This window comes from Astyanax mexicanus, chromosome 13 (assembly GCF_023375975.1).
Source record: "Astyanax mexicanus isolate ESR-SI-001 chromosome 13, AstMex3_surface, whole genome shotgun sequence".
NCBI classification, from domain to species: domain Eukaryota; kingdom Metazoa; phylum Chordata; class Actinopteri; order Characiformes; family Acestrorhamphidae; genus Astyanax; species Astyanax mexicanus.
In genome coordinates, this window is record NC_064420.1 from 1,815,645 (window position 1) to 1,828,298 (window position 12,654).

The following is a 12,654-nucleotide window of genomic DNA, read 5'->3' on the forward strand; positions in this document are numbered from 1 at the left end:
AGTGATTCTTTGATTCACACAATTCAGGTCAGCTTTATTATCATTCTCTCGAAAACACTTAAATACACGATTTATTAAATTTATTTCAATTTTAACTATCCATTAATGTCGCATAGTTAAACCACTAAGGAAAACAGGATGTTACATACATAATTTAGAAAGAAAATTATTAATTAATACAATTATTAAATTGAGGGAACGATTTGATTTCATTTTAATACAATAATATTGATTTAAAGCGCCATAAAATTGTGTATGATTAGTATGATTATTTTCTTCAGTATTCTTTACCTCACATCGATTCATTTCCGACTCTGATTCGACTGATTGATTTGAAGGAACCGATTCCAGAGATTCGATTCGTTGCTGAGTCGGATACCGCTGTTAGCGTTAGCTAGCCGCTAGCTGCATTGTTTTATTATGTTGGTTCTGTAACAGTGTGTTGATCCAGGCTGTGGTTTAAAGTGCAGCATTAGAGCAGCTTATTTATAGAAATTCTCCAACAGAGAGAAGCATGAAGGTCCGTTATGAGCGATAACAGTTAACTCGGTGAGTCGGTAACTCGAGATTGTGCTCCTCACATGGAGTGAAGCCGTTTATTTGTAGGTAAGCTAACCGAGTTTGCTAGCTAGCTTTTAATTCTGATCACAGCCGGGCTGAATTAAATTAATATTTATATATAATGTTTATTTGAGGTTTTATAGGTACATTAAATAGTTATTTAGTAAGCGGAGGAGGAGGCTTTATATAAAAAGGCGAGAAAACAGCACGGCTAGTTAGCTAACCTAGCTAGATAGCATGCTGTGCTCCAGGCGGCTAATGCTAATGTTAAGGAGCTGCTAATATTAAGCAGTTATTTACTGTGTGTTAAATTGGGTTATGTTGTCAGTCTAAGCTGGACTTAACTAAAACTTCTGTTTTATAAGTGTTAATTCGCATAAAATGAGCTAAAACAGTTGAAATACTAGTTATTTAGCTAGTTAACGTTACCTAGCTAGGGTAGGTTAGCTAGCTTACACTGTCAAATAGTCAGATAGCTAGCTAGCTTAGCTAACAGTTACAGCTGTGGATAAAAATTGAGAGCACTTCAGTTTCTGAATCAGTTTCACAGATTTTGCTATTTATAGAAAAATGTTTGATTAAAATAAACATTGTTGTTTTATTCTATATAACTACTACTAAATAAAACAACGTCTGTTAGGTAAATCGGTAGGTTGACAAGTTTAAGTTTAACGTTAAATAAAAGTTACTTCAAACACGAATTCACTAATGCGTTTTTCTTTATATAATGTATAAATTCTATATTTTCATGTAGGCATAGACACCTTAACGTCCATAATTTTCCACTGTTACACTGATGTTTAACCATATGCTCATACTGGGTGCAAAAAACATCATGTTTTTATGATCACAAACCAGAAATAGCTCAATTTAAATCAACACAAAACAATAATTAAGTATAGTAACCAGTTCTGTTTACTTAGTTACAGTTCACTGCTGCTATTGCCATTCTAACCCAATGTCTTGTCTATATTATGTTAATATTTTCTTTTTTTCTCTCCAGGTAATTCAGTGCATCAGCAGCAGCAATGAAGGTTCATAAAAAAACTCGTACCAAAAATGAGCAGCAAAGCGCCAGTAAACACCTTCCGAGGAACAAATGGCGTGTTCACAACAAAAAGATGCGTAATTACGACCCCTCTCACCTCAGCCAAAGCCCTGCAACAGCCAAGCTGGAGCATCTGCTGGGCAACAAGCAGAAGTTTAAGCTGAAACGGTTACAGAAAGCGTTTCCCAAGACTGTCTCTATGACCGCTGAGGAACAGGTCAGAAAAAAGGAAAAGGTCTCCGCTCCTGCGACCGTCCCTCACGGACACACTAACGGTGGGATGGAGGTGGAGAACTGCAGCGAATCAGAGGACTCTCAGGAGTGGAGATCATACGCCAAGAGTGTTCTTCAGAACGGTACGGAGAAAGGAGGAAGAGGAGGTCGGAAGAATTCAACATCAGCAGCTCCAGAGCCAGTGGAGAATGAGGAGGTACCCAAGTACCACGCCCAACACGACCACGTCCAGAACCACACAGTCTTAGCCCTACAGCAAGGCCAGGTAAGATTAAAGTGTTTTACCATAAGGACCTATATTCATTAGGTCCATCACGATAAATGTTTTTTTTTTTTATTTATTTATTGTTGCTATTATTTTATTGGACACCACATTAATTATAATATATAAATAATATACTCTCCCAGACATATTTGCAATTTTTGCGACCAATTTGAGACCAATTATTCAACTACACCCTGTTAAAGAGTGATCATTAGGAATATTCAGGCTTTGAAATATAATAGAGAATTAAAAATGATTAATAAACAATTAATAAATAAAGGGTCGGATTATCATGATAATTGCAGTGTCGCTTAACTGTTTAATATATGGACGTGACCTCAGTAATTATTATTGCTGACCTCAACGTTGCACATTATATCTAAAATAAAAAAATCAATACATTTTATTTATATTTTATTTATTTAGGCTATTTAAAAGAATTAATTTACCATTGTCTGAATATTAATCTCTGTATGTATTAATATTGCTTATTTTGCTTTTATTAAGGGGTGTAATTGCATTGTTATGTTGTTATACTATCATTACAAAAGTGTATAAAATTACATTAAAATGGCACATCTATATACTTCATGTATTCCAAATGGACATCCTAAATTTTACTGTTGCACTGATGTTTAACCATATGCTCACACTAAGTGCAAAAACAATGTTGTTATGCTCAAAAACAAAATTATCTAATTATTAAGTCAGAATATTAATATTTGTATGTATTTTGGTATGTATATTGGTTATTTTGCTTTATTAATTAATCATTACATCAATGTATAAAATTATTGTAAAATGACTATGGTGTATCACACACACACATTATTTCTGGGCTGATTATATCAAGCAATAATTGAATATTCAGTGTGACAGACCTAACGATGGGCAATACTGAGGCCTGTAAAGTTTAGGGTGATGTCAGTAAATTGTATAATATATTAAAAACATCATCATTAATTGTAATGATTGGCCTATTCTCCAGATTGGTAGATCTTCAAGACCTGCAATGGGCTACTCTGCCATATATATTATATATTTTTTATTTATTTATTTTTTATTTATTTATTTTTTTAAACCTATATAAATATTGCTTGTCCTGCTGTCCGTGTCCTCAGTCTTCCTCTCTGTGATTCTGCAGTCGCTGTGTTTTCGAGGGAGGTGTTTGCTCACGTGTCTCAGTGGTCGAGTGGAGGTTCTGGGCTTCACTATAGAGCAAGGCCAGCAGCCCTACCCGCTGTTCTCGCCCCCGTCTCACTGCCCTCTCACCATCACGGCCTTAGAGGACTGCTCAGTGTCCACCAAGAACAAGAAAGAGGGCCGCCTGGAGGCCAAGGCCATCATTCGCAAGTACCTGTCCTCAGGTGAGTGCTTACTGAGAGTGGCTCTAGGCCACCAGGATCAAAATTATAGTAAAACAATGCTGCAGACTGCAGGTCGGTGTGTGATGTTGGTATATCCTATCGTGTTACAGAACCACGGAAGAGGCTCCTGGGTGCTGTGGACTGCGGCTCGTGTGTAGTTCTGCTGCAGCCGCTGGACACGCCCCTCACACGATTCCTCACCAGCTTCAGTGAACTCGACCAGCTCTTTGATATCAACTCGGTTAGTGAGCTGTCTGACCATAATGTAGAAAAAACAATTTCCTAAGAGAAAATGCTTCGTCATTTTGTACCATTTTATATTGTTCCATTCATCATTACGGCTTTAAAAATATGGAAATTGAAATAGAATTTAAATTTACTTTTTACTTTTGCTCCATAGCAGTGCCATCATGGTCCACCAGAGGGCCATAAGTCCATATGTTGAAAAACACTTCATTAAAGTTATTTAATTCTGAGACTGCAGAGAAGGAACTACATTATCTCACACATCAGCCTTGATTTCTGCTTTTTTGTGTGCACTGTTTTAAAAATTGTATGGTAAAATGTGCCTTAAAGGCATGGAAAAGTACTAAAAATAATAGATTGGTTAAAAAAAGTGTATGAACCCTGTGGTAGGGCTCAGAAAAAGACACAAATCATCTTCTACGTTGAGATAAGCTTTGTATTTGTGTTTGTTTTGTGCAAAAAAATCCAGATTCACAGTGAAATGTTAATCCAAAAGGGAGGATTTTTTTTCAAGCCAATTGAACTTGGACTGAGAGCGTTTTTTTACCATAAACCGCACACTGTGGTCGTGCATCCTCTCCTTTGCTTGTCTGCGTGAATCCATATTCCAAGTACATTTTATCATATTTTCTTGCTTTTTTATTTTTTATTTTTAAACACTCCATATTACTCAATCGAGATTGAAATCGAAGAGTTGAGTAGAAAAGCGAATGAGTCAGTTTAAATCAGTAAAAAGGCAACTAGTGAAAACGTGCAGTACCCAGAATCAATCCTGAGAATTATTTAGTTTGAATCATTAAATAAAAACACAGTTTGGTGCCCAAATCTGATTCGTTGCAACTTTACCTGAGAAAATGTGACCCCTCTGGAGGTATGTCACGATCCCCTGGGAGGTCTCGACCCTTAGGTTAAGAAACCCTGATATAGACTATTTATGAATCAACAATTAAAAAGCTCATGTCTTTGCTGCTTGTCTATGAAACTGTGTGTCTCTCTGCATATATCCTGCAGAAAGAGTTGCGCTCTCAGGCCGCGGTTCAAGACCCTGCTCTCTCGGCCGTTGGCGTCACGCCTCTGCACGGCCCCTGCAGCCGAGGCCTGGTCGCATCACCCAGCTACAGAGAGGCTCTCAGCAGCCTGATCAGTGCCTGGGAAGGTAAAGACCTAAATATGCCTTACACTTCATTTTTATTTTTCTCTAAAAGTTACTGTGCAGGATGACATTTATTATTAATTTCCATTCTTGTTAAAAGTGATTGAGTCTGGGCATTGAGTGGTCCAGCAGTTTAAAGCGCTGCCACTATGATTGGGAGTTCGCTGGTTCGAATCCCGGTCATGCAGCTTGCCATCAGCTGCCAGAGCCCTGAGAGAGCATAATTGTATCTGAGCTGTAACTGAGCTGATGTATCGAAACTGAGTCGCTGCTGCGCTTTCCTCCAAGCTTTAGCGATGTGATGCTACTCGTAATTCATTAAAGTAATCTTGTTACTTGTTTTCAGGAGACTTTGACCGATGTCCCATTATTCTTGTTTGTGGCGCCAAAAACTCTGGAAAATCAACCTTCAACCGACATCTCATCAACAGCTTGCTCAACCAGTGAGTAACACTATTTTATACAGCCTGATTTACAAAATATACTCAGGAGTTTACCCAACATTACATTCAGACATGATTCAATTCGCAATAATTATAGTCTGAATCACCTCCTTTGTGATTTCAGCCTTACAGACTGAATGAAAATGAGTTCAAATTGTTGTTGGCACTTTTATTTGCCCCAAATTGAAATAAGAACCAGTGTCTGTTTTATTAGCATCTTTTTGACTGTTTGGTACACACCTTGTGAATGCAGCGTTATTATTAGAATATATGATGCAAAACCTGGATATCCTGTGATAACTATATTAATTCATGTATTAATTTAATGTCCGTGTAAATGTAAACTTGTAAAAGTTTGAATAGGGGCCTAGAATTCGCTAAACAAGTACTTATAAAGTTTAAAATGAGATGAACTCCTCCTTTTCAGCACAATTTTAGTTGATTTTGGCCTTTCAGCATTATCATTAGAAAACTTGGTAATATAGTGGCAAAATGATTATCCTATTATAATTTGTGTATTATTTTTTAGTGGATACCTGGCTAGAGCAACTCTAATACATAAAAAAATCGTATTCTGTGATTGTGGTTGATTGGTGTGGTGCAGCGGATAACACTGCTGCCTATTAGTGAGCTACAATGTGGGAGGCTGGGGTTCAATTCCTATTCTGGGTGACTAAATGCTTTGCTACACCAATAAGAGTCCTTGGGCAAGACTCCTAACACTACTTTGGTCCAAATCTATATATAATATATAAATATGTGCACAATTTAGCGATTTACAAAACCAAAAGGTCTCTGTTTGGTTCTGTTCTACCCTTTTAAACATGTAAAGACATTGATAGATATCTTTATATTTTACAGGTGAATGTACTATTTAAGTAGTTTGTATAAAAACAATTTTAGGTGCTTAGTTTTAAGCTTAAGTATAAAGTTATATAGAGTTTTAAATAAGCTGAGCTCCTCTTTTAAGCATGGTTCAGCACAGAATGTTAATAAATACATGCTACTAATGCAGTCCATTTAAATAATTTGTTGTCTAATGTAATAATGTAATCTAAAAGCTTAAAAAAAAGTTTGTTAAATCATATTAACTCAATAAATGTTGTTATGTGTTTGTGCAGCACTGCGAGTGTGGAGTATTTGGAGTGTGATCTTGGCCAGACTGAGTTCACTCCTCCCGGATGTCTGTCTTTAAGCACAGTGACGGAGCCACTGCTCGGTTTGTACCATCATTTCTCACCTAAAAGTCCTGTTAATTCTGTTTAAAAAAATGCTAAATCCACTAGTATTAATACTAATACTGCTTTGCTTTGTTTTGTCTCAGGCCCTCCCTTCACACACCAGCGAGAGCCGGATCACATGGTGTTCTACGGACAGACTGATTGCCAAGTCGACCTGGACCGATACCTGGACTCCCTTAAAACCCTGTGGAGGCACTACGGTGGAGAAAACCCCATCGTCATCAACACCATGGGCTGGGTGAAAGGTCAGGCACTGTGTTAGAGCAGTCCTATTTGTAGAAAATAGTGGGTGTCAGGTGAATGGGACTTTCCATTTTCAAAGTTTGTGTTTCTTCTTGACTCCTTTCTCTTATTTAACTATAATCAGTAATAGTGCACATGCTTAATTCTGATTTGCACGGTGCAAACCCAGTATGAACTTTGTTTCACTAAAAATCATGATGCTGTTAGAACGTAATCCCGTAGAAGATCATCATCATCAGCAGCTTTTTTGTTTGTTTGTTTCAAAGTAATTGCAATGTACTGAAAAATAGCACATTAATTAATCTCTACAAACAAACAAACATTTGTTGGTAGAGCACTAAAGAGAATAAGCACCAGTGTTATAAGCACTAATAGATTATATACATTAAATTAAACAATCAGTCCAGAACTATATGAAATATTACATAGCTACAAGTCAGTCAAATTTAAAGCTCACCTTCCGTCGTTTTTTCTTTCATTTTAAAATGTCTAGTTGTGGTCTCTAGTATGAATGAATGACATGTGAGCCGTTTTTGTAAAAAAAAAAAGTGCTCAGGTGTCTCTGTATAGCTCTTTTTTAATGGACTGTTTTAGGGGTGTGTCCAAAATGACCGGATTCCAGCTTTGCTCATGAATATTCATACATGCAAACAGCATGCAAATATCTCTCCTCTGATTGGCTAGGAGCACTGCGACGCCCCTCCGCCGCTCTGCCGCTCACTGCCTCCCACCTCCTAACTGATGAGCGGTGATGTTGCGTCGCTTCAGCTCCGCCTCTGGGAGTTTCTCGAGCCAAGGTGGGCTGGTCTGTGAGTTTCTGCCTACGTAGGCAGAAAGATGATTCAAAATTCACCCGTTTTTCGGAGGGGGGGAGGGGGGATTTCTTTGCTTAGCTCCTGCAGACAATGGGGGCTGCAAAACAGTTTAATGTGCAGGTGTACACATTCAACTCGGAGAGACCTACTGTATTCCACAAAAAACAAGAAAAATCGGATTTTCGCGGAAGGTGAGCTTTAAATATTCTACTGCATTGTCCCAAATTATATAGTAGAATTTATATTTTGGGGTAAAAAAATTAAAGGACACGAGTTTTTCTATTACCGTATTTTTCAGATTATAAGGCACACTGATGATTTTTGGAAAAGTAAAGGATTTAAGGTGCTCCTTATAGTCCAGAAAATATAGTAAATATTTTCTTCATACAGTTAAAAAAGGCAACTATGGCTCTTTCCATGAAAGTAAAACCGTTTTCTTGCCTTTTAATGCAGAAGATAAAATCATTTTAGCTTTTAAGTTTACATTAAAAGGTGTCACCTAAAATCATGAGTCTTGGAAAAAAAGGTCTATTAGCATTTGTAATTTTAGATAAATATTCAGTAATACTTTTCCAGGAAGATACTACACACAGGCAAAGACAGTCAGATATGAAGAATTTATCATCTCCAACACAGATTTGAAACATGAAGTCCATAAGCATGTAATTATTATTATGTAATATTTTAATTTAAATAGATGTAGAATACTAAAAAAGTGCTTAATACTAAGTTCCAGCAATTATTATTTTAAATGTATTATTATTTCTAAACCACGTGCCAAAACAGGAGAGATTTTATTTATTTTATTTTTTTTTTTAATTATAAAGCTCAGCTGCACTGTAACACAGTGTATTTTTTCGTAGGTCTTGGCTTCCAGGTGTTGGTGGACCTCATCCGCTTCTTCTCCGTCACTCATATCGTGCAGTTGAGCTATGGGGACACACTGCAGTGCCACAGTCTCACCCCCGAGTTCCTCCGATCCGCCCAGGGCTGGCAGACGCATCCCCCGGCCCAACCAACACTTGCAATGGAGCCAGCCAATCACCTCACTTCCAGGAGTCACGTGCTTCTCAGCATCCATTCAGAATTCGAAGAAGCCGGTACTGCTGGTAACATGTAAGCTGTGATATATATATTTATATAAACTGTAATATAGTTACAGGTGCATCTCAAAAAATGTAAATATCATTGAAAAGTTACTTTATTTCATTTTTTTTCTTTTTTTTTTCTTTTTTTTTATGGCTTACAGACAATGAAAACCCAAAAATCAGTGTCTCAGAAAATTTGATTATTATATAAGACCAATTGGTACTTTTAGCAGTGTGGGCAGTGTGCCAAATCCTGCTGGAAAATGAAATCCTCATCTCCATTAAAGTTGTTTTCAGCAGAGGGAAGCTGTAAGATGTGAAGTGCTGTAAGATTTTGTGGAAAAACAAAACACTGCACTGACTTTAGACTTGATAATAAAACACAGTGGATCAACACCAGCAGATGACAGACATGACTCTCCAAACCATCACTGATCATCAGTAAATTTTAGTGATGGTTTGGAGATTGGATGACAACAACAATAAAAGAAATAAACGTTTAAAATACATCAATCTGTGTGTAATACATTTATATAATATATATGGCTACAGACACATCATAACCCCTTGCCATATGTTTCCTGCAGGCGTCACCAGCGTAGCAACGAGCTTCGAGACCTGGCACTGCTGGGGTATTTCAGTCAGCTGCAGTCTCCAGAACCAGGTCCCATTCGCCCTCTTCACTGCTTCACCCCTTATCAGGTACATTCTACTGTACCTGGATTTGAGCATAGCTGGTGTTTCAGAGTAGTTTGCATGTGTGTTTTTATAGAGGGGTTTAATGTGCAGAGAGGCTTAGCTCTGTTTATTATGCTCTAGTTGGTATTAACAGCATAATTTGTCTGTTAATGTTCATAGTACCATATTTTACTGACTATAAGGCGTACCGTAATAAAGTGCATTTTAAGCAACAATAGTAAGGAACCATGTTTCTCTTCTAATTCAGCAGAAAACCGTTTATTGGTGAGTAAAGAACTTCCATTTATTTACAGTAAGCTCAGATTTCCAATATTTTAGCACAGTTAGCATATTATTTATAACAGCACAGTTAGCACCGGCGCTAGCTGTGGTTAGCAGTGTATAGCTCTACTAAACGCTGCCCGACAACGCTACACTGAGGAACCATGGGTGGTCCAGTAAGCCAGGATGCTATCAGCTAGCGGTTCATCCCACTTACAGTCCAGTATACTCGTTTCTGAATGGTAAAAGAGCTAGCGCTTAGTGCTGAGGTTAGCGGCTAATGCTAATACTGCTCCAGCAGAGTTTCTTTTCAATGAAACTCCTGTATAACTCTGTACTTCAGCAGAGTGGCTTTACTGCTCCTGAATACCTGACTGATAGAATTAATACATAGAATAAAGGCACATTGTGGATTTTTGGGAAAATTAAAGGATTTTAAGTTGCCTTACAGTGCAAATGTACAGTGATGTTTGTTTTGTTTGGAATAGGTATATCTCTGATCATGTGATTGGAAATCAGGGACAATTATGTTATTTTCAAAGGATCTGAATGTCTGATGTATAAGAAAATAATAATTATTTTTTTATTATTATTTTATTGCATTGCTGTATCGGATTGGTTATCGGCAGACTTGTGGGCAAAAACGTGATCGGGACATCCCTAGTTTTGAACAGTTTGGTTCTCAAAGTCCAGGAGAAGATGCATAACACTGGTTGGGATTTCCAGACACGGATTAAGCCTAGTTCTAGACCAAAAAAAAATTGTTTCATCTCTAAGAAATCTTCATTCAGACTGCTGTTCAGTCCCAAGACTAAGCTTAATCCCAGTCTGAGCTGAAATACAGTCTTTCGTTAATAAATAGTTGAAAAGTTGTGTAAAATATAATAAGCTCTCTTCCAGCTCTTCTCTTTTGCCCCAGCGTGTACCATGCTTTATTATCTTCCTCTTCACTCTGTGCTTCATTTGTTCTGTGTTTCCTGCAGGTTCCTCACTCTGCTGTAGCTCTAGGAGTCACGCACTGTGAGGTCGCGCCAAACCACATCTTATACGCAGCCAACGCCAGTCTAGTGGCTCTCTGCTGCCTGGGAGAAAAGGTTTCAGGAAGAGCAGGACCTGTGCTGCTCTCTCAAATACCCATCTGCCAGTGTGTAGGATTTGGTAGGTTAATATCAGCATCATAAAAACGGCATTGGATTCATTATTCATTCGATTATTAAACTGAATTTACAGTTTTCTATAGAATTGTCCATTTTTCTTTAAGTTTTCTGAAAGTAGATAAAGAGAACCCAGTAAAGCAAATGATACAAAAATATTATACTTGGTTATTGTAAAATGATCCAATATTGCATAAAATGTGTTAACCTCTAGGATTAGCAATTAATTCGAAGGGGAAATTAAAGTCAGGTGTTTTCTATTAATGGAATGACTTTCAGGTGTGAGTGGGCAGAGCATGTTTTGTTAAAAAAAAGAGGGATTTATCAAAGTCTGCTCTTCACAACACACGTTTGTGGAAGTGTAACATGAAAGGATCCAAAAAGAACAGTGATATGAGCTCTAAATTACTTTTCAGTTTAAATAAGAAGCATTATGTTAGGAGAAAGGAAAACGCTGCATTATAGCATAAGAACCTTACGCAATCTGTGAAACATGGTGGTGGTAGTATCAAGGTTTGGGCCTGTTTTGCTGCATCTAGGCCAGGAAGGCTTGCCTCCATTGATAGAACCATGAATTCTGATTTCTTTCCCCTTTTAAAGGTGTGATCAGAGGGATCGACATGGCCAGAGGGCTTTACTTCCTGGTTACCCCGGTATCCCCAGCAGCCCTGAGACAGGTGAACTGCCTGCTGCTCGGCGAGGTCACGCTGCCGAAAATGCTCCTTACTGTGCAGGTAAAAACCAGTATAACCAGTTCATACAGCAGGTTTTTGGGAATTGGGTGCAATTCCATGACCCTGTTTTAGTTATGTTACTCTTAATGCATGGTTTATCATTATTATGTACATTACAGTTGTTGTTGTTGTTTTTTTTTCCTTACTGCCATTTAAACTTATCTTAAATGTATTTTATTGTTAGATTTTAAGTTTAAGTAATAGAACAACACAAACCAGCACACAAAAATGAAGTGGAATGAAAAATGATACATGGTTTTAAAAAAATCCTCACTGTGAAACATGGTGGTGGCAGCATCGTGCATGTTTTATCTGATAACTCGATTAATCAAATTAATTTTTAAAATGCAAAATCCACCGGAGATCCTTTTTTAACTCTTTAGTTACACACAGAGGTGAGTAGTCCAGGCCCAGAAAGTAAAAAGTCCACCCCAGGAGAGAGACATTGTATTTTACAAATAAAAAGAATAAGTGGATTTTATTTTTTAATAATGTACATATTCGTAACCTCTTTGCATTTCTTTTTTTTGCATCCTCTTTCTTTTAGCCTGGAGTTGAAACGGAGCTTCCATACGTCACAACAGACTACAGCTTCGACATCCCCGGCGCAGGAAAGCTCCACGTTTTTAAAGGACTAAAGAGACCCGGTTATGAAAATGCTAAAATGAAGAACTAAGCTCTGTGTTCGGACTGCGCTTTCAGTTCGGTCATGTTTGTACCCCTGTATTTGTTTTATATCTTAAATAAAAAGGCAACGGCTGCCGTTGAATGTACAGAACAACAGGTATTTTGCTTCTTGAGACTCTTCTGTAGCTTCTGTTAGATTATCAGTACAGCTTCCTGCCACTAAACTGTTCAGAGCAGAACCGTTGTTGTTTTTTCTTTGCACTATTTGAGGTCTGAAAGCTCTGCATCTTTCTTTGTTATTTTTGCTATTTCTAATTTTCTGCTAATTAATGAATTTTTTTTTTTTTGGAATTTGGGAGAAATGTTGTCTGTAGTTTATGGAATAAAACCAAAATGTTAATTTTACTCAAACATAAACCTATAAATAGCAAAATCAGATCATTTTAAAGTATAGATGTATATATACAAGTTTTTT

The 12,654-nt window shown here is 37.4% G+C and overlaps 1 protein-coding gene across 5 annotated transcripts; it reads left to right on the forward strand.

Annotated features, from left to right (window-relative positions):
* Positions 1-347: 347 nt before the first annotated feature.
* nol9 (nucleolar protein 9) lies at positions 348-12,333 on the forward strand. 5 transcript variants are annotated; one of them, XM_049462694.1, is made up of 13 exons: positions 348-606; positions 1,565-2,108; positions 3,253-3,475; positions 3,586-3,716; positions 4,733-4,877; positions 5,224-5,317; positions 6,439-6,536; positions 6,642-6,803; positions 8,480-8,732; positions 9,292-9,406; positions 10,648-10,822; positions 11,419-11,552; positions 12,100-12,333. In XM_049462694.1, exons 2-13 carry the CDS (start codon positions 1,590-1,592, stop codon positions 12,226-12,228), a joined length of 2,178 nt encoding a protein of 725 aa, XP_049318651.1. In that variant the 5' UTR covers positions 348-606; positions 1,565-1,589; the 3' UTR covers positions 12,229-12,333. The 5 variants fall into 5 exon arrangements, with proteins under 5 accessions (XP_049318651.1, XP_022532819.2, XP_049318650.1 ...); XM_022677098.2 differs by having other exon boundaries at positions 348-602; positions 5,221-5,317; XM_049462693.1 differs by having other exon boundaries at positions 348-557; positions 5,221-5,317.
* The last annotated feature ends 321 nt before the right edge of the window (positions 12,334-12,654 follow it).

Coding starts and splice junctions, on each gene's coding strand:
- nol9 (XM_022677098.2), top strand. CDS start 1,590: ATGAAGGTTCATAAAAAAACTCGTACCAAAAATGAGCAGCAAAGCGCC. Junction 10,823..11,418: donor CTGCCAGTGTGTAGGATTTG/GTAGGTTAATAT, acceptor CCCCTTTTAAAG/GTGTGATCAGAGGGATCGAC. Junction 11,553..12,099: donor AAATGCTCCTTACTGTGCAG/GTAAAAACCAGT, acceptor TCTTTCTTTTAG/CCTGGAGTTGAAACGGAGCT.